At 47.5% G+C, this 19,776-nt stretch overlaps 1 protein-coding gene across 3 annotated transcripts in view; it reads right to left on the bottom strand.

Annotated features, from left to right (window-relative positions):
• ABCA4 (ATP binding cassette subfamily A member 4) overlaps nucleotides 1-17,056 on the bottom strand; it is a 131,619-nt gene extending 114,563 nt beyond the window's left edge. For all 3 annotated transcript variants that reach the window (XM_019457550.2, XM_053892260.1, XM_053892261.1), the window contains exons 1-4: nucleotides 16,870-17,056; nucleotides 8,174-8,267; nucleotides 6,997-7,138; nucleotides 4,984-5,123 (exon numbers count right to left, since the gene is read on the bottom strand). In XM_019457550.2, coding sequence (XP_019313095.2) covers nucleotides 4,984-5,123; nucleotides 6,997-7,138; nucleotides 8,174-8,267; nucleotides 16,870-16,935 — 442 coding nt within the window. In that variant the 5' untranslated portion in view covers nucleotides 16,936-17,056. The remainder of the gene's footprint in view (nucleotides 1-4,983; nucleotides 5,124-6,996; nucleotides 7,139-8,173; nucleotides 8,268-16,869) is intronic.
• Nucleotides 17,057-19,776: the final 2,720 nt, after the last annotated feature.

Raw genomic sequence — 19,776 nt, 5'->3', positions numbered from 1 at the left:
AAGGCTCTCAGCTTAGGGTGTTGACATGGGCAAGGAGAGGTGGGGCTGTGTGAGGCAAGAAAAACTTCAAGTGGGAAAGAGGAGATGGCCAATAGCCTGGACTTGTAATTTCATGCTCTGATCGGCCCCAGTCACATTCTCTCTGACTTCACTCAAAACATACTAGAAGCAGAAATTAAAAACAATTTTTTTTTTAATGTTTATTTATTTTTGAGAGATAGAGACAGCGTGAGCAGTGGAGGGGCAGAGAGAGGGAGACACAGAATCAGAAGTTGGCTCCAGGGGGCGCTTGGGTGGCTCGGTGGGCTAAGCCACCACTTCAGCTCAGGGCGTGATCTCACGGATCGTGAGTTCAAGCCCCGCATCAGGCTCTGTGCTGACAGATTCGGATTCTGTGTCTCCCTCTCTCTCTGCCCCTTCCCTGCTCACTCTCTGTCTCTCGATCCTTCAAAAATAAATAAACATTAAAAAAAATTATAAAAAAAAAAAAAAAAGAAGCCGGCTCCAGGCTCTGAGCTGTCAGCACAGAGCCCAACATGGGGCTTGAACTCACAAACTACGAGATTATGACCTGAGGGTGGGTCAACCCCAAGGGCCTGCCCGTACAACTGGGCAGATGCTTAACCAACTGAGTTACCCAGGCTCTCCAGAAGCAGAAATGTTTTATCAGGAGGCATAAAGGACTCCTAACAGTTAAGGTGACCCTGCAGCAAGTGATTGAACCCTTGCACAACTCACAGGGTTATTGTGAGGGTGACTCGGGGTAAGGACTGTGAAGTGGCTAACTCCCAGGCCCGAAAACAGTGAACCCTGGATAAGTGCTTGTTCTGAATGTGTTGTTATTATTCTGACACCTCCCGGAGGATTCACACCCAGGGTACCCACCTCCACTGCCTGCTTCCAGGGCCAACACTCAGCTTCAAGCAGGCCACTGCCACAGTTCGTGAGGCCCTGGCCACCAAAGAAGGCTATAGGCCCAAATATTTATGAAATCATTTCAACATCAAGGGAAAGCATCTGTGTTACATGAAAATGCCTCTGTCTATATCCCAGCTCCCCTGGGAGCCTGGTTGACAAATTATCTCTTAGTGCTTCTTTAACTTTACTTATCAAATGCCCCTGCTCCTTCCTGGTCCTAACACCACAGCACCCCATCCTCTCCCACCCCCCCCACATTCTCTCCTCACCAGGCGACCTAGAGGCCTGCCCTGCTGAGTGCTTGACAGCCTTCACTTCCGTTTTTCAGGTCGGTCCTCTCCCTGTGGGGCTCGTCCAGATTGAGGTTGCTGCTGATTGCCTCTTAAAAGAGGGTGGGACAACACCACGGGCCTGCCCATGCAACTGGGTCAGGGGCACCCGGCCCCAAGACTCCCCTCCACAGCAGCCTCTCAGACGTTGTGCCACCAGGGAGTCCAGTCTCCCCACCTTCCCCATAGGGAAAGCCCAAAGGCTTCAGGGGAACTGGAATACAAGAGGGAACCCTTCTGGGAGCAGGAGGGGTCTGAAAACTGCTGCTCTATTTTATTCTTGCCTTCCCCTTTCCCTGCTAATGTGAGTCATGTTGTCTTCCAAACTCTGCTTCCTTTCTTCCTTCCCCTGAACCCCACCTCAGTTGTTCTTTCTCCCAATCACTTCTTCACCTATAGCATTATGTCATAGACTGGCTTAGTGACACCCCCAACACACACACACACACACACACACACACACACACACACACACACACACACACATCTCTGGAGAGTAGAGGACTATAGACCCTGCTTTCATGATACCCCTCATCATACCTAGCAGTGCTGGGCACACAGCTGTAAGCCCTTGAAGTCACCTCTCTCTGACACCCAGCATGAGAGCCTGACATGGAATTAGGGCCTCAATAAATGCCTGTGGAGTGACAGGAGGCACCCAATAAATACCTATTGTCGGGACCTGAGATTAGGGACCCCATCAGACTGTTGATCAATTCGTTATTCTTTAACTAACTCACCTGAACTTACATACAAATATCTTGCTTGGAGAGGGTAGCCATTCCCCCTCACCCCAGGTGACTGGGTTGCTGTGGCCCCAGGGAGAAGGGGCAGGAGTGTGCTGGTTCCACACACCTGCAGAGGGGTGGGGGCCACCCTGTAGGGAGAGTGTGGGGCCCAAAATGTAAGAGGTGGCTGATACCAGACAGAAGCTCTACCAGACTCCTGAGGGAGAAATGTGAACTGGGGGCCTGAGGAAAGAAAAATAAATTTTGTTTAAAATGTGGTTCTTCTTGTTCTCTTCCCTGGGAAGAGGCTGGGGGAGGGGGATGCTGAGGCCCATGGAGCTGAGGGGAGCTGAGGGTTGGGGTGGGAGAGAAGCAAGGAGAATGTGTAGGGCTCATGGGAAGAAGGTGTTTGAAGATGATTGAGAGACCACAGAGCTTGCTTGGGGGTGAGAGGGGAGGGGGCTTCATGTCTGGTGTTTTACCATTAATCCTCCCCTGCTGAGAATGCTGCACTACAGGTTTGCTAGGAAAAGAAAAGGCCGCCTGGGTCAACCATCGGCATACTTTCCCAGGTGACTGGGAACTGACAGGCAAAAGTACATACCAACGACAGCCGCCCACCTTGCTCTCAAAGGCTTTACCCTCCAATGGAGCTTTGGGTTGAGGACAAATGTTCACAGTGAGCAAGGTCCCCAAGTGACCCTAGAATGGACCCTAAAGTAGTCTGCCATGCTGATGGTGGACCCCAGTCCCTGGCCTAGAATTCCTTCAGAGACTTTGGGGATGGTCCCCTCTCACGGCCACCAAGGTCAGGGGTTCCGCGAAATCTTTGCTTCCAGCCCCCAAATTCCTTTGGGCAGCCTTGGCTGACCCTGTCTCCCCAGACCGCCAAAACTGCTCTCAATTAGAGAATTTCCCTCACAGCCTGGAGGCCTGCAGAAGGAACCACCTGTATGCCAACTCAAAAGTAGGCCCGTGTTAGGGTTAGCAAGTAGTGACTTTGGTTCTCATGTACACACTGTAAAGACCACAGAGAAATTGTGGTTTGAAATGACTTCCTTTACATTTCCTCCCAGCTGGACTCCATCTGACAATCAGATACCGAAACGAAATGTCTGCCTCCTTCCAGATCCCACTGGATGAATGGGGTGGACAATCACTCGAGTGGTTGCACAGCCATGTTCTCATCTGCTTCTTTAATCCTGGGCAAAAGTGTTCTCTGGTTGCTGCCTCTCCCCCTTTTTTTCTTACCATTAAAATGTTGATTTTACTCACACCTTACTTAGCTTGAGCTAAGTAAACTCTTCTATCCAGAGCAGCAAAGAAGGTAGTGTTTATAATCTGGTTTGTAGAAAGTTACTACACAAAGAACATATGTCACTATTTTTGAAAGAATTAAAATGTAATGAAGTAATCTTAACATGCCATCTGAACATGCCCCTGTCCTTCATTGCTCCAATAGGCAGAGGAAGGAGAAGGTGGCCCGGTGGGAATTCTCCTAAAAGAACTTTCCCCTCCTGACTGTCCTGAGCTCTGGAAGCCCGCCTGCTTCCCTCCACCGTCCTCCCCAGGTTATGGTCACTGTTCTCTCAGTCCTGGGAGCCCTCAGGGTGACCACCCACTCTGATCTGTGTGTCGAGCTGCATGGGTGAGGAGCCCCAGAGGGCTGATGTGTGCCATTCTCCCGCTCGTCTTGTTTGGAACCCTGAGCAGGAGCTGTTCTATCCAGCCCCTCCTATCCCCTTGGTAGACCCTTGCTTGTCCCTGTCATCCTCTAAGGTCATCCCAAGAGTCACTGCCCCCCATCCCTATCCCAGGAACATAGGATGATCCAGCATCTCCAAACCTCTTCCGTCCCAGCCTCTGAGCCACATCCCTTAACAGTTCCCGCACTGGCAGCCTTTTCTCTGCCTGCAGGACTGTAAAGACTGGATTTCTGTCAAGGCTTGCTCCCTCCCTGATGCTCATTTGCTCTCCTGGGGGCAGGTGGGAAGGGGGATAGGGTTTCAGCTGGTGCCCAGGCTTCTGCCATATCCAGCTCTCACTGTTTCTGAGCCCAGGTGGCTCTCCTACCCTGATGCCCGGCTCCTCTATTCGCCCGCACAAACTCAGTGACCCAATGGCCTGGCCTCTCTTTCCCTCAACCTCCCCATCGCCTACCTTCGCCTCTGCTCTACTTCAGCCACCGTGGCCACCCCGAGGGGCTCGTTCTCATTGCTCCCGCCTGCTGTGGAAATCCTGAATCCACATAGATCACTCTTTGAAGTCACCAAGCCTTCCATCCTGCTCAGTTCCCCAGTCCTTAAACAGGATCATGGAACTTCAGGAGACCTCTATTCCTTTGTACCCCCATTTCCTCCCGGCTATTTCAGCACTTCTGGCATCCCATCATCCATCCTTATACAGCCTGGACCCGATGCATGTCTTCCAGTCACTGCCCTCAACCGCTTGCCTCCTGGACTTTCTGCAGCACCTCCCTGTATCCCCCCAGGGCTGTATCACCCACCTATGCACCTGCTCTGCCTCAGGGTCTGGGATGCTGAATATCCCTGGAAGAAATGGAATGATCGTATATATTTATGCCACAATACACATATGCACTCTGACCTCCCTGGCCCCTTACTTGGCATTGCTTCCACACATCTTTGGCTAGCTTGCTCTCTAGTGCTCTATGAAAACAGTTCCACACCTTTCCTTTTACCTCTTTCTTCCTGCTTCCACATCTAATCTAGCTTCATACTTCCCAGAGTACAACCTCTCTCGGCATTTTCCTTTCTGTCTCTAGACTTACCTGGAATGAGAACTTTCCTGCCCTCTTCAATTTCCTAACTTCGAAGCTGATGGAAAGAGGAGTCCTCCCCAAGGTGAACTTCATGCCACCTCTATATCCATTCCTTCCTGCCTCCTCTAGTACCTTTTCCCATCAAATCTCCCTGCTCTTTCCTGTGCCTTCTGTCTCCCTGATGGATGAGGCAAGTGATGGTTGAGAACACGCAAGAGCAGCACACCTGCAACTCTCTCAGGGTGAGTCCGGAGGGTGTCCATGAGTTGGGAAAAAGTTTGAAGTTCTTTCCAAACATGGCCAAGGTGCTGGCTCTCTGGTGCATCCATAAGGAGTTCTTGAAAATCTCGAAACACTCGTGCCAAGCTGTAAGAAAGACAAAGCTTCATCAGGAAAGATATCGTTGTCACTTTCATAATAATAATAACACCCTTGTTATTCTTTAAGATACCACATGCTTGACCCAGCTACTACATTATGTATCCTTATCATACTGTGAAGGCCAAAGGAGAAAAGGACGTTTGAACTTTGTTGTACATATAGGCTAATAGACAGAGCTGGTGAGCAATTTGTTTCGTTTTCTAGTTTTGGCAGGGCTGGGTCACCTCTCAACCCCATGCTCTGTGTGTCTTCTGTCCAGAGAAGCCTTAAGCAGGATGACATTAGAAGATATTACTGGAAGTTCTTTCCAACCATTGCCACTTCTCTGACACCTGCCCTTCCAGCCATTCATAGGCAGGGACAGCCATGCTAAATCTCCAATTCCTCCCTGCATGTGTACATGCGCGCGCGCACACACACACACACCCTCTCCCATGGCTAACTGGACAACAAAATGAAGCTGAACCAATCAGCTATGTTCCCAGGAATTTGAATGGTAGTCAAGGATGCTCTTATGATTGGCCGGGGCAAGGTGCTCTGAACTAGACAACCAGAGCCAGCCTGGGCTTTGAGAAGCAGGGACATTGGTCCATGGAGAGAGGTGAATGTAGTAGATGCCCAGAGAGGGCCAGAGGGCTGAACCCTGTAGGCCCAGACAGAAGAGAGCTGGTCCCCAGCCGTCCAGTTCTTGTCCTGAGGCCTGCTTGGCTTCCCTTGACTTTGCAAGGAGGTCTAGTGTCCAAATCATATATTTGTCTCTAGAGCTTCAGCTTGCTTGAATGGGTTTCTGTGCCTTGCAAGCAAAAGAACCTTGAATAAGTCAATATTTCACCTGCAACAAGTGTGTGAAATGTGAAACCTGTATTTCCTGGTTCAAATGCCAAGTACAGCTGGAGTCTGAAGCCCTTCTTCCCCAACTCCCTCAGATTATAGACACCTCTAGTGCCAGTCCACCAAAGCTCCATCTAGCCTCCACTGAGGCATCTCCAAAACTCTTCTGATCCCACCATATAACCCCATGGGATCTCTATGGTTGGGTGGGTGTTTCCTCTCACGTACCTCAGGGAGACTCAAGCTGAAGTTGTAGATTACAAGTTAAAATCTCCAGGTGGTGTTTGCAACCACGTGAGCCCAACTAAAATGTCACCTCCCTGACATTCTTAGGAAAACAGATGTTCCCTCTTCTATCTTCCTATATTCCAGGGATTAGCGAACAGATACATATTATAGGCTAACAGGCCATAAGTCTCTGTTGCAATTACTCTACTCTGCCATTGTAGGGCAAAAACAGCCATCGTTTGTTCCCAATGGGGAAGGCTACCTCTGAGCATTGGGCTGACTTGCCAAGTGCTGCTTTTCTTGAGTCAAAATACAGGTTTGTCCTAGAGGAATTATATCTGGAGCTCCTCCAAGGAAAACAACCGGAGTAACCAAATATCCTTTTCCATCTGACCTGTGTTGTTATACAAGTATAGTGAAGCCCACTTCCCAACAACCCCTTGTTGGTGTCCTTCAGATGTAAGTTGAAGATCAGCTCAGTGGGTAAAGGACAACCCTGTGAGCATTCCTGAGCCTCTGTCCATAGGACATGCTCACATTATGTTCTCCCACCTCCTGCTCTGAAAGGGAATTCCAAAGGCAGATTCTCTTTCTATGTGATTTGACTTGAAATTAGACCCCAGATGAGAGGTCATTAGCCTGGAGTCCACGACACCCCCCAATTCATATGCACAATGTAATATTTTATGTGTGTGTCCATTTTGGGGGATGGGGGTTTTCATCGGTTTCTCAGAAGGGTTGTTAGCTCCTCAGGTTAAGAACCAGTGCTCTCAAGATTTGGGGGAATCTCAACACTTACATGGAGTCGTTATAGTTTGACACAATTCCAGGAGATTCTCCCGGGGTGGGACTTTGAAAACAAGGATTGTTCACATTGCAGAACATCCCCTGAAGCCACGGCAACATTCCTGCTGAGGGCATCGCCTTGTTGGGAAAATGGCCTTGAGGACAGGAAATGAAGACAAGGAGTTAGTCTTGGGAATCACACAGGATGCTGGTTCTAGTTGTTGGGGCCTCTGCAGGAAGGATCCTGGCCCCTCTGGTGTTTTCCTTCATTCGTCAACATTTAAGAAGCAGGAGCCTCTAATAGATGTCAGGCCCTATGCTGAGTACCAGAGACAGGCTCTCTCCTCTCAAGCTCCCAGTGTAGTGGGGAGACAGACAAATGTTCTAGTAGAGGTACGGAGGGAAGTGTGGAGGGGAACAGAGGAGGGATGGTGGAGGGATGTTAGCTCAAGATGGCTCCACAGTGTTGCTGACACTTTAGGAGGAAAGGAGGTTCATCTATTCCTTATGTTCTTATGAGCACCTACCCCAAGCATGCAAGAAGGTTCCAGGTTATGGGCTCCTTGGGGTGTAAGCAAGAGTTTGATGAACAGGAAACTGACCCAGAACTTGAGGCTTAAAACTCATGAACAATACAGTAAAAAACAAGAATAGAGGACTGAGAAGCTTTGTATTACTCCTGAGGTCTGCACGTCAGCTGCTCAGAGGGAGAAGATGTCATCCTGGCTGGAAACCATGACATAGTATAAAAGAGGCACTCACAGGCTCATTCCATGTCCCAAGGTACCTCTGGGATCCAAGAAATAATATATGACTACATGTGGCTGTACAGCATCCCTTCCCATTTTTCTCTAGCACCGTATATAACATATCTCTAGACTTGTCTCCAAAATAAACTCATTTATAATCTGCTTTTAAAACCAGTAAGAGTTTAAGTATAGGAAAAAAAAGAAAAGAACTGGCAGAAACAAAAACTAATTTCACAATTCTTCAGTAACTACATACAAGTATTTGCAAAGATGTAGGATTAAAATATTAGTTTGTATGATGCTAATGAATCTCTGTTTTTTGTACTGTAGGCATGAAATGATAAGTAGATCCAATCTGGCACCCTTAGCCCCCAAGGCTTTCCTAAACGAAAGTATTGGACCTCCAGGCTGGCCAGAGCTACCCCCCTCCATTATGCTTACATTCATGTTGGCTGTAGAGCGGGTTGACATTCCTTAACCAGATCAAGAGCAGAAATAAAGATAAAGGCCATACAAGTTCCACCACAAAGCGAATCTGGAAAAACAAAACAAAAAGAAGGAAGAGTGATGCTAAGACATTACTGGAAACACACCCAGATAAGACACACAAATCAGCACCTATCTGTGCAATAGGGTTTGGTTGTGGTCTATTTCCTAAAGGACTTCCTCCTTTTGTCGCCTCTCCCTCATTACCTCTATCCTGACATATTAGACCAATAAGACTTTTTGTCCATTTGGGTTCTGCTCTGCCTCTATTTTAGGAAACTGCATTAACAAAGATTTTCAGCAAGGACCAAGATGGGTGCTTCAGTACTTTTCAGACGTCACTGTGCACGTGAATACAGACTCTGTTCTGTAGAGGCCTACCGGGATCTCACATGTCTAACAAGCTCCCAGGTAATGATAATGCTTCGGGTAGCAAAGATTTCATTATAACCTCTCATTCTGCAGATGAGGCCCAGAGAGGGCAGGTGACCTGTGTAGTGTCAGAATAGCAGTGACAACATCTGAACCAGAATCCAGCCTCCTGTCTCCAGAACCAGTGCTCTTTCTGCATCTCTCCACTGCCCTGCCTTCTTCTAGTGCACACTAGACCTCGTGTGTATCGCCAATGAATGACCTTGCATATGAGGTCACTGAATGAATGAGCAAATGACTCCTAAGTACTGTGATCCATAGCAAGGTCAATAAAAATCTGTTTACCGACATCTTTCCTTCCACAATTTCTTGTTGCTTAAAGGAAGAAAGCAGGGCATACTATTGTGAGTTTTTACAATTCTGGCTGCTGCTAACAACACATGGTTGAAAGCCATTACTAAAATATAGGTTCAATTAGAGTTTAAGGACTTGACTCCAAAGGAAGAAGCAACTGGTTGTTTCAGCCATATTCTGTGGCATTGCACAGCCATATTCTGTTGCAGGCGTGGGACTGTGGGAGGGAAGAAGAGGAGGGGGCATGTGAATTGGGGAAATGGAATAGCAATTCTACCCAACCCCCACTCCAGAGACCTTAGGAAGGAAACTCCTAAGATCTGAAGGAGAACTTTTGCTGATGGCTAAGAATAGAGACTTAAGTATATATAGATCAGCTAGGGGTCATTTGCATGGTCTTTGACCCTTTGTCATTCCTTTCTTCTTCTTCTTTTTTTTTAAGTTTATTTATTTTGAGAGAGAGAATGAGAGAGCAAGAAAGAGCAAGGGAGGGGCAGAGAGAGAGTCCCAAGCAGATTCCACACTGGCAGCGTGTGGAGCCCAACTCAGGGCTCAAACTCATAATAAACCATGACATCATGACCTGAGCTGAAACCAAGAATTGGACACTTAACCAACTGAGCCACCCAGGTGCCCTGACCATTTGCCGTTCCTTTCAAAGAAATGTACATAAGTGCTCAGCAAAGTGATAGACACCACAGCAGGTACTCAGTGAATATTTGTTCCTTTCCTGCTAGTAGAGTATGCTGGCTATGGAACTATTGCAAATTGTAACATAAATCAGTGCAGGGGAAAGGATAATGTATTGAAGAAAAAACAAAACATGCATAGGGCAGGTGGTTGCAGTTGGAACTTATTTTTTTAAGTTTATTTTTAGAGAGAGAGTGCACTTGGGTGTGCATGAGCCCACAAGTGGTGGGGGGCACAGAGAGAGGGAGAAGGAGAATCCCAAGCAGGTTCTGTGGTTTGTGCAGAGCCCAGAGCCTGACTTGGAGTTCTGTCTCATGAACCCTGAGATCATGACCTGAACCGAAATCAAGAGTCAGATGCTCAACCAATTGAGCCACCCAGGTGCCTCAAGGTTATAACTTTTTACTCAATGTTTTATTCAAAATATGTCTAGGGAAGATATGTTAGAGGAAACACACCAAAATATTATTATATATGATATAAATTTTCCTTAAGACACTCACTTTTCAGGGCTCCCCGTACACATTTTTCTATAAGATGGCAAAGCATCAAAATTGGCCAATTCCCATCCAGTGTTACAAAGACTGACCCCATTGGATAACCATTGGAATGTTGGCAGTTCCCCTAGGGCAAGCAAACCAAATGAGGAGGGTATTGAGCCTCTTCCCCAGGGACCCTATCTCACTGTTAACACCCTCCCCAGCACAGCTGTTCCCACAGCACCCTGCACTCCCCTTATCACTCATTGTAAATCAGAGTCCTTACTCCTTCATGGAAATGGAACCCTCACTGGTTACGAGCTTCCTAAGGGCAGGGGCCATGTCTATCCTTGTCACTACTTTGATTCCACACCCGACACAGGGCCAGCTTCATGATAGGTGCCCCATAAGTATGGAATGAACGAACCTTTGCTGAGACTGGTCTAGGAGGTTCCTGGAGGAGGTGGAGGTGACACAGAGGCTCAAGTCACCAACACTTTGCAGATTTAACAAACTGCACCCCCCGAGGCATGTTCTGTACACTGGCTCCATGCCTTCTATCCTAGGTCCTTCTGTCAATGAGTAAGACCGGGAAGCAAGTCTGGCAAGATAACCATGTGAGTGACAAGTACGAGCAATGAAACCGGAAGTTGTTCCTGGTGTCTTCACCAAGGAAGCGAGACAACTAGCCCAGATTCCACACATCAGATTCTTCCCCTTAAGACAATTGCTTGCAACCTTGGCTTTCTTCCAAGTCAGTCAGCTTCCTTCCACGTAGCAATGTCTATCCGGAGTAGTCTGGTATGTGAGACATTTGGGAATGGGAAGATCTGGGATAAGAATCACTTTGGGGCTTGTTTCATCACTGAATCTCAGTTTTCTCATCTGTGAAATGAGACCGTTTCGTCCTTCAGCATACACAAAGAGTTGAGAGTGTCAGTACTGAGGTTTTTATCCAGCTCTGCTCCCTATTAGCTGTATGACTTTGGGTAACCCATTCAATCTCTCCATGTCTCAGGACTTCATCTGTAAAATGGGGGCTGATACCAGGGCCTCCCCCCCCCCCCCCGCCCAGAGTGGATGAGAGGAGGAAGTGAATGTGAAACACCTAGAGCAGAATCGGGTACAAGGTAACATTCAATAGACACATATCATTTATTATTGACCCTCACTTTCACAGAGATCACAGGGACGCTGTAGGTCACAGCACATTGTAAAGGCTAAAGAGCAAAGAGATCTCATTTACTTTTTACCTGTGAGGTCTTAGGTCTGCCCTCCACTCACATTCAGGTCCCCTCTCTTTCTCCCTTTCTGGATTCAGAACTGTTCATTTGCTGGTTTGGAAACATGGGCTTCTTGAGTTACTGACCACCCACTGTCCCTTGCTCCATCTGTTAGAGGGGCTTGCACCAGGGGAGGGAAGGGCCAGCCTGGCCTACCCGTCCGTGGATAAAATTCCCAAACCCAAGCTAGCACACACACACATCCCTTCCAGTGTTTGTCACACACGTTCTCTCCTCTCCTCACTCACTCCTTGTATTTTTGAAGTATCTGGTCTTTGCAGGACATTGTGATTTGAAGTCCCCCATCCCCCCACCCCCACGCCAAGTGGGAGACCAGATCAGAATTCTCCTTTTCCTCCTTCATTCTTTGCCTGGCCTAGGACTAGTGTGGCTCTGCAGGTGTTCCTCTCCACCGTATCTCGGAGTTAGGGCTGCTGTTGTCTGCCCCCCACCCCCTCTTGACCACCTTCTTTCAAGGCAGGTCCCAGGTGGCTGCCAGCTGGAATCAGGTGGGGAGCTCAGGCTGTGCCCCACATCAATTACACCGGACATCAGGTTGGTTTTTGTTTGTTTGTTTTTAACACTTCTCAGGTAATTCCAATTGTGCAGCTGGGTCTGAGAACCACCAGCACAGGTAGAGCTTGGTAAATGAAAAACGTCTGTTGAGAGGTCAGTGCTATTGTTCTAACTCTGCGACGTTTGTCTTGGAGGGGCCGCATTTCACACTCCCTCCTGCACAAAGACCACTGGCAATTCTTTTCCAGATGGGCAGGTCCTCACAACAACCTCTCCCCATGGTCCCCACCCCAGTCATGCTCAGCATCCCCACCCCAAAGCGGCATCCTTGTCCTTGATGCTCAACTGTGCGCAGGCATACCCCAGGGAGAAATTCCACAGCGTAATTAAAAACATGTTTTGAAGGCGGCTCTGACTCCCCCCACCCTTTCCCTTTAAACATGTCTGTAACTTTAATTAAGCCCAGCCAAGGCTCAGAAGGGGCCGGTGGAAATTTTTTTTTTTCCCCTAACTGGTATTTCCTTGTTCTCTCTCTCTCTCCTTTTTTTTTTCTTCCCCTCCCCCTCTCTTTATAGCTCAGTCTACATGGGGGAGGAGGGGTTGCAAGGAAGGGCAGAATTGTGCTTGTTGTTTTAAATCTCCGCCAGCTAGATTTCCTTCCCTCCTAGTCTGTTTCCAATTTAAAGGTGGGTAGCCAAGGCTTGAAATGAACTGCTTGATTCTCCCTTCTGCACCAACAACCCAGCCAGGATTCTTAGCCTGGATGAATCTACCCTGGGACCTGGGCAGGCTTGCAGCAGGCTGCCCACCCTCCCTGCACCTGCCAGGTTCTCCTTGCCTATTGCTGGGCCTGGAACCAAAGGCCACAGGCCTAGCAGGTGCCCAGGTCATAATAACCCCCCCTACTCTCATGAGTCCTCAGGCCTCCCCAAATATCCTGCTCTGACATGGAAGCTGGGACAAGGGGAGAACACCAAGGAGGCCTTGCACCGGGAGCTCTCAGGGGCAGGAAACACACCCAGTGATCTTTATAAACCTGGCACAGTGCCTGGCCCGTAGCAGATACGGGCGGGTGTTTATTTGTCTGGGGCAGTGGGGAGAGCTCTCGTCATTGGAAGTGCATGTTCTAGGGCTAGGCTTGAGAAGTCTTCTCTCACGCTCTCCAAACCCCATTTCTCTTCTGAGCGCCCGGAGCTCATCCTCACCTCCCACCCCACGCTTCCTTCTACTCCACTGTTGCGCGCACTATTCTGTCGGTAATTTTGTGCAGGTGTGAGCTCCCACCGGGCTCCAAATTCCATGAGAGCAGGGGCTGTGTCTGACTCACTGGGCTGTGCTGGATGTATAGGGTGATCATACAGCCCAGTTTGCCAGGTTAAGTGTTAGTTTCCATTTATTGCCCTGGTGCCATTGCTCCTAGTACCTCCTTTCACTTTCAGAACTGCCCCAGTTTGGATAATAAATTAGATGGCCACCCTATCTTTGTGGTCTCCATGACCACAGTGTGGGGTCACGGCCATATCTGCCTGTCCTGAAGTCCCAGGACCAGTCCCACCCGTCACTAACCTCTGAAGCCTCATTGACCTCATCAGTACCTGTGGAGACACCAGTGGTATCTCTCCCATGGAGCTGAGTTGACACTACAGTGCCAGGCACTTGGTAATACTTGATACATGTTAACGGAGGAAGAAAATTTTTAAAAAGGGGTGGGAGGAAAGCCCGGATCTAAAGATTTTCATCTTCTTCCGTCAGGGGTTGGGAGAAGAGGAATGGGGACATTTGATACCTGTTTTGCTGTTGCTCACAATAGTAAACACCCAAAGACCACGGACGTTTGAGCAAGTAAAAACCTGGGAGCTGAGTTGCAGGCTAGGTGTGTTGTACTTTCCTTACAGTCACTATTTGTAGAGGCAAAAGCTTCCAGAAGAACCAAAAGCTTAGGGAAGGAGCCACAGACCCCTGTCAGGGCTGCAGGGGGCTGTGGAAGATGCCCCCATCTTCCTCAGACATCCTGGAAATTCCTGGAATATGGTAACATTGGGAAGTCGGCTGGAGGCATACCGGGCAGAGATCTCAAATTCCAGGCCATCGGGATGACACCAAATGAATGTCAGCCCAGACTGGGTCTAGTCTTAGGAGATTCCCCCAGTCAAGGTTCTCAGCCCAGCTGGTCCTATCTCACCACAGAGAGGCTGGCCAGGTGTTCCTCTGCGGAGAACACCATGAGAAAGACAGAGTCCCCGAACAGGGGACACCCACCAACATCAGGGAAAGGGAGCGGAGGTCGTGAGGGACTCTGAGCCAAATCCCGTCTTTAAAAATAGGGTCGTTCTCTGTAATAGCAGCATGCCTGACACAGAAATAGAATCATTTCAGCAGGTAAAGTCCTCAAGCATATTGTCTGAAGGCCACAAAGAGCACATTGTGAGTAGAATTAAGTGATATTCTTAATTTCTTCAGGAAATGAGATAAAGAAAACAGTTGCTGATTGGGTTTTCCTTGGCATTTCACAGATGGTGAACATCTTGTGGACAAAGACCATGCTTGTCTTGTTTGCCATTGCGTACCCAGCACCTGGCACAGTGCCTACTGATTAATAAGTACTGGTTGATTCAAGGAACACATTAATAAATAAATGGATTTAATAGTGAATCTTGTTTGGGGCACCTGGGTGGCTCAGTCAGTTAAGCGTCCGACTCTCCATTGCAGCTCAGGTCACGATCTCATGTTTCATGTGTTCGAGCCCCGCATCAGGCTCTGCTCTGGCAGTGAGGAGCCTGCTTGTGATTCTCTGTCTCCCTCTCTCTCTCTGCCCCTCCCTCACTAGTGTGCACTCTCTCTCAAAAAAAAAAATAAATAAATAAATAAATAAATAAATAAACTTAAAAAAATAGTGAGTCTTGGGGCACCTGGGTGGCTCAGCCGGTTAAGCATCCAACTTTGGCTCAGGTCATGATCTCGAGGTTCATGAGTTCAAGCCCCACGTCGGGCTCTGTGCTGACAGCTCAGAGCCTGGAGCCCGCTTCAGATTCTATGTCTCCCTCTCTCTCTGCCCCTCCCCTGTTCACGGTCTGTCTCTCTCTGTCTCTCAATAATAAATAAACGTTAAAAAAAAAATAGTGAATCTTGCTTAACTTTTGTCTATTTTCATTCTGGAAGGGAAGCTCTTGGAAGCCAGGGACTGAGTCTCTGATTACTGTTAGCACTTGGCTCCTGAGGGCAACAACGGACTTCAACACTTTGGAAAATCAGAGTTGCTTTGACAAAGGAAAGCAGCCTGAGGAGAGTGGTGTTTCCCAAATATGAGGGGATCCTAACTTGGCTTCCCTCTGCAGCCTCCTTAAGTCCTATCCAAGCCACACACACGGCAGAAAGGACCAACCACCTGTGCACATGGTTGGACTGTCTCCTTTGCTGCTTGCTCCCTTTGGGCTAGTTATTAAGCTACTGTCCCTCTGCTCCAAACCCACCTACCAGCCAGGGTCCCTCTGGGCAGGGGACCCCAGGAGCAGCCTCATTGTGCCCCTTCCTCACAGGTGTGAGTTACAGCTCCGCCAGCATCTTCTCAGTGTTTCCAAGTGCTACCAATTCCACGTCCTTCCTTTGGTTCCCTCAGCAGTGGGGGTGGGAGCTGTGTCCTGCAATTGCTGCCTCTATGATACCTTGCTCTCTTCCACCCACGTGGGTAGCAGCTTTGTACTTAGCTAACACCTTTTTACATTCCAGATTTTCTCTGACTGAACTCTGACCGAGACAATCACAGGTCTTCAGATGTTCTACCAGATGGCCCCTTCTTCCCTAACATTTTTTCCAACACCCAGGAAAACCCTGTGCCGCCTGCATATACCCATCTCAAATCGAGGCTTGGAACAAATCCATTCTCTTCTTCCTCCCCGTCCTCCTTCCAAAGTCTCCCTGCCTTGCCTGCCTCTAGTCTGTCTAATCTCAGCTCTATCCACCCCTGGGTCCTTCCTCCTTCCTTCCTCCTCCAGCATCTTTAGTCATTTGACGTTTCCAAGACTGCAAGGCTATAGCAAAGTGCATATTTCTTTATAGTTACCTATTTACTTCACTCCTTTCCAGAAAAAAAATTAGAAGCCAGTTGGCATTTGCATGTATACCCTTGGGGTCCTCTGATCCCCTGTGGCTCTCGCCTATACTTCTCAGGGGATATCTGGCCTGTCCTACCTTTTATTGCTCTTGGTCTCAAAACACCCTTCAGGTTTCCCCAGCCAGACTGGAAGTGAGACCAGGGTATAATCTGTGTCTTTTTCTTTTACATCCCTGGTCCAGCCCAGCCACGTATCAGCCCCTTTCACTGAAAGGGCTCAGTGAAAATCCGGGCTGGGTGATAAGCAGTTGTATCTCATTGAATCTAAGACACCATCAATTGTAAGGCGCAATGTTACTTCTTGCACACTAGGAAACAAATGTGTCCAGTTAAGGTGCCAGTTGACCGCACGCTGCACCCAATGTCAGAAATGTGAAAGTGTGAAAAGCCAGTGTAACTCATAGAATCAATGAAATACAGTATCATTGGTCTGGAAAGCTCTTGGAGTGTTGTTTTCCTTTGAGCCTGTTCTTCAGGGCTTAGGATCTTCCCACACAGCAGAGTATGGATGCTCAAAGGGCTTGTGGACTGGAATGGCAGGTTTCAACACCAGGGGGTGGGGGAAGGGATGGGCAGGTTGTGGATTCACATGCAGGGAGGGCAAAAGAAGACTACAATTGGCCGTGCTGGGCTGCAGGAGGAAAGGGCCCATCTCTGGACAAAGAAACATGTCTTCCTATGAAGGACACTTGTCAGAGAGGTTCACAGAGCAGCCAGCTGTTACTTCCATGCTAAATGGCAAGGAGCCCACCGACCTCTCACCTTCCCCACCCCACCCCCACCTCGCCCTCTCCACCGTTTCTTTGCTCTCCACCTCACTTTGAGACCACAGACTGCCCTTCTTACCTTTTGCCTTTTCCTCAGGGTCCAGTTCTTCCAGAGCAAAAGCTGGATCTGTCTCACAAAGCCCATGGCGGTGGCCACACGAACAGGAGATCACTCCAAGCCCTCAGTTTTTGGAGGGACAGCAACGGACATACAACACCGCTCAGAGCACCTCTGTCTCGGGCCACTGTGTCCTTCTCTGGGTGATTAGAGGCTAGTTTCCCCCTTCAAAGCATAATCCCTTTTAATTCACGTAAGCCCTTTGTTGAGGAAAGCAGGCTGCCACTCTGTTGCCCCCATCTTAGGAAGGGAAGAGACACCTAAAGATAGGAATGGCTGGGCACTGAGCAAAAGGAGGTGGGGGACTTCAAGGGAAGCATAAACACATCACAAAAACATAGAGGCTATGAGAAATTAGATCTGTGCTGGGGAACTAGATTCAGTTTGTACCCCAGGCAACGGCGCCCAGGCCAAGAGCTGAGTTTGGGCTGAAATCTCACTTGTTTGTGCTGACTGAACCTTGGGCCCTGGTAGAGGGCTGCATTCAGGGAAAAGGAGTGTCTTTTTCTTTTCACGAAGGGGCCTTCAGCTCACCAGAGAGGTGAGCCATATGGGTCGGCAGAGCCCAGAGGCTGTGTACCCCATGGCTGGAGAAATTCGATCTGCAGCAAAAGGGAATGAAGGGAGCGCATAGAGAGGCAAGGTGGAGGGCATGAGTCCCAGCTGTGTCCCTGTTCCCAGTTGTCCTTGGGCCACAGCTGCTCCCTAGCTTTTCTTTCAGGCTATTTAGCTGTAAGATACCCCAATCCCTCCAGTAAAATCCCCTTTTGCCTAAATTAGCTCATTTGGCTCCTATCAATTGCAGCCAGAAAGGTTCCTGTCTATTTATTTATTGTGAGTTACCTTAATCAACAAGGGGATCTGACCTGGACAGACTGACAAAGGGTCAAAGAATTTATCCGCAGCCCATTGGAATGTATCTGAATACAATTCCTGGGTAGGCACAGGATTGCAACAGCAACGCAAATAGAAAACTCAATAGAGTTGCAGTAGTTTAAAAGAGAAGAACTAGACTTCATGAGTATCTTTTAAGGAAGTCAAAGAACTCCAAAATAATCAATATTGTCAGTTCCTGTATCTATTAGGAAAAGGCTGACAATTTTTCAAAACCTGCTGAGCAACGTGAAGGCTTCACAAGTGGGAAGATGCGTGGCAGGTTCAAACCACACCAGTCATGATACATTATCAGCTGGGACTAACCCACTTTCATAGTTGATCAAAACACTGAAAATTCTATCAACTGATTCTCCAAACACTTTGGTGGCCCATGAATCAAGTGGGGTATCGCTATTTGTTTCTAGTTTTGAACCAACTTTTTGTTTAAAATGTATTTACCATTCACTGTTATAAGAATTCTCTCTAGAGAGTCTCAAAGTGAAACTGTAAACACATTTTTCCTTTGTTTTTCAAAGCAGAAGCAATACCACATAGTTCATCGTCAGAGAGAAATGATGAATATTTCAAAACCATTTGGCACAGAGTAGAGGAATTTCTCTAGAAAAATAATCTCTAAAAGTTCCATATTTAAAAATATCTTTGGAGGAGAAAAAGTTACAAATCATGAGAATGGAGGTAGTACATGTTTCCCTGAGTCCTCAGGATAGCATAAAATGAATATCTATTACATGCCAGTACTAACTAATTTCTAGATTTGGATTTACATTTTTTTTGAGAATGATTAAAAATAAAAATAGTTTCTTAATTATTAAACAATAGCAAAATACATAAAAAATGTCTTTAGGGGCACCTGGGTGGCTTAGTCAGTTGAGCATCCGACTTCAGCTCAGGTCGTGATCTCGCAGTTCACGAGTTCAAACCCTGTGTCAGGCTCTGTGCTGACAGCTGAGAGCCTGGAACCTGCTTCCGATTCTGTGTCTCCCTCTCTCTCTGCCCCTCCCCCACTCTTGCTCTGTCTTTCTCTCTCAAAAATAAATAAGCATTAAAAAAAAATGTCTTTATAGACTTGATATGAGTATAATCCCAGAACTTTGCTTTTACCTAAAATATCTACACCTTGATTTTATGTATTAATCAGTCTTGACTCTTACTTGATATGGTCTCATTAATGAATTTTGGGGCTTGGAGCTATCCTTTTGAGGTGGCCGCTCACTGCAGCAAGAATGGTATGCCCATTTTCTACTTTGCCTTGCTAGGGACATTTACATAGTGTCATAAAAGAGAACCAGGTCCCGTCACTAATTATTGTGGAGTAGAAATTAATACCAAACTAATAGAACTTAAGCATTCAGTGGTATTATGGAATCATAGGCTCTATACACTGAGAAATAAATTATATTTTACTAATTTAATCTCTACTATGAGAATCTTGCACATAGCTGGCACTAATTTAGTCTTTCCTGTAAGAATTTTGGACTTCACGTTGTTATTGTTGTTCAACTGGCATATAGATATTACATTTTAGTGTGTAAAAATAGTACTATTTGAAAACATATTCACCTGAAACATGTCCACAAGCTTCTATCTTACTTAGTGAGAGGAGGCACGGCTCTCATGTTTAAGCAATCTCTGCCTCCCCAAATATTCCAGAGCCACTCTGGACACCACGTAAAAAGAGAGGTCTTGAAATCTAGAGAGCTCACTGTTTAAAAAGCAGGCACTGAGGGTTTTATCATGGCACACTTTCTAACAGCAACGTGTGGATACTCACCAAATGCCCATCACAGAAGAACAGATACATGAACTGTGGAGTATTCTCTCTGTCAAATCTCCTACAGCAGTAAGCATGAACAAAGTGCACCTACAAAAAAAAAATATATATGGACAGTTCTACCATCCAGATGCTGAGCAAAAAAAGCCTGACACAAAACATGTTCGTCCACATTTATATAAAGTTCAAACACAGGCAAA

This window comes from Panthera pardus, unplaced genomic scaffold (genome assembly GCF_024362965.1).
Source record: "Panthera pardus isolate Hobbes unplaced genomic scaffold, ASM2436296v1 HiC_scaffold_11, whole genome shotgun sequence".
Taxonomy (NCBI): domain Eukaryota; kingdom Metazoa; phylum Chordata; class Mammalia; order Carnivora; family Felidae; genus Panthera; species Panthera pardus.
This window is presented reverse-complemented; position numbering and strand designations above follow the sequence as displayed.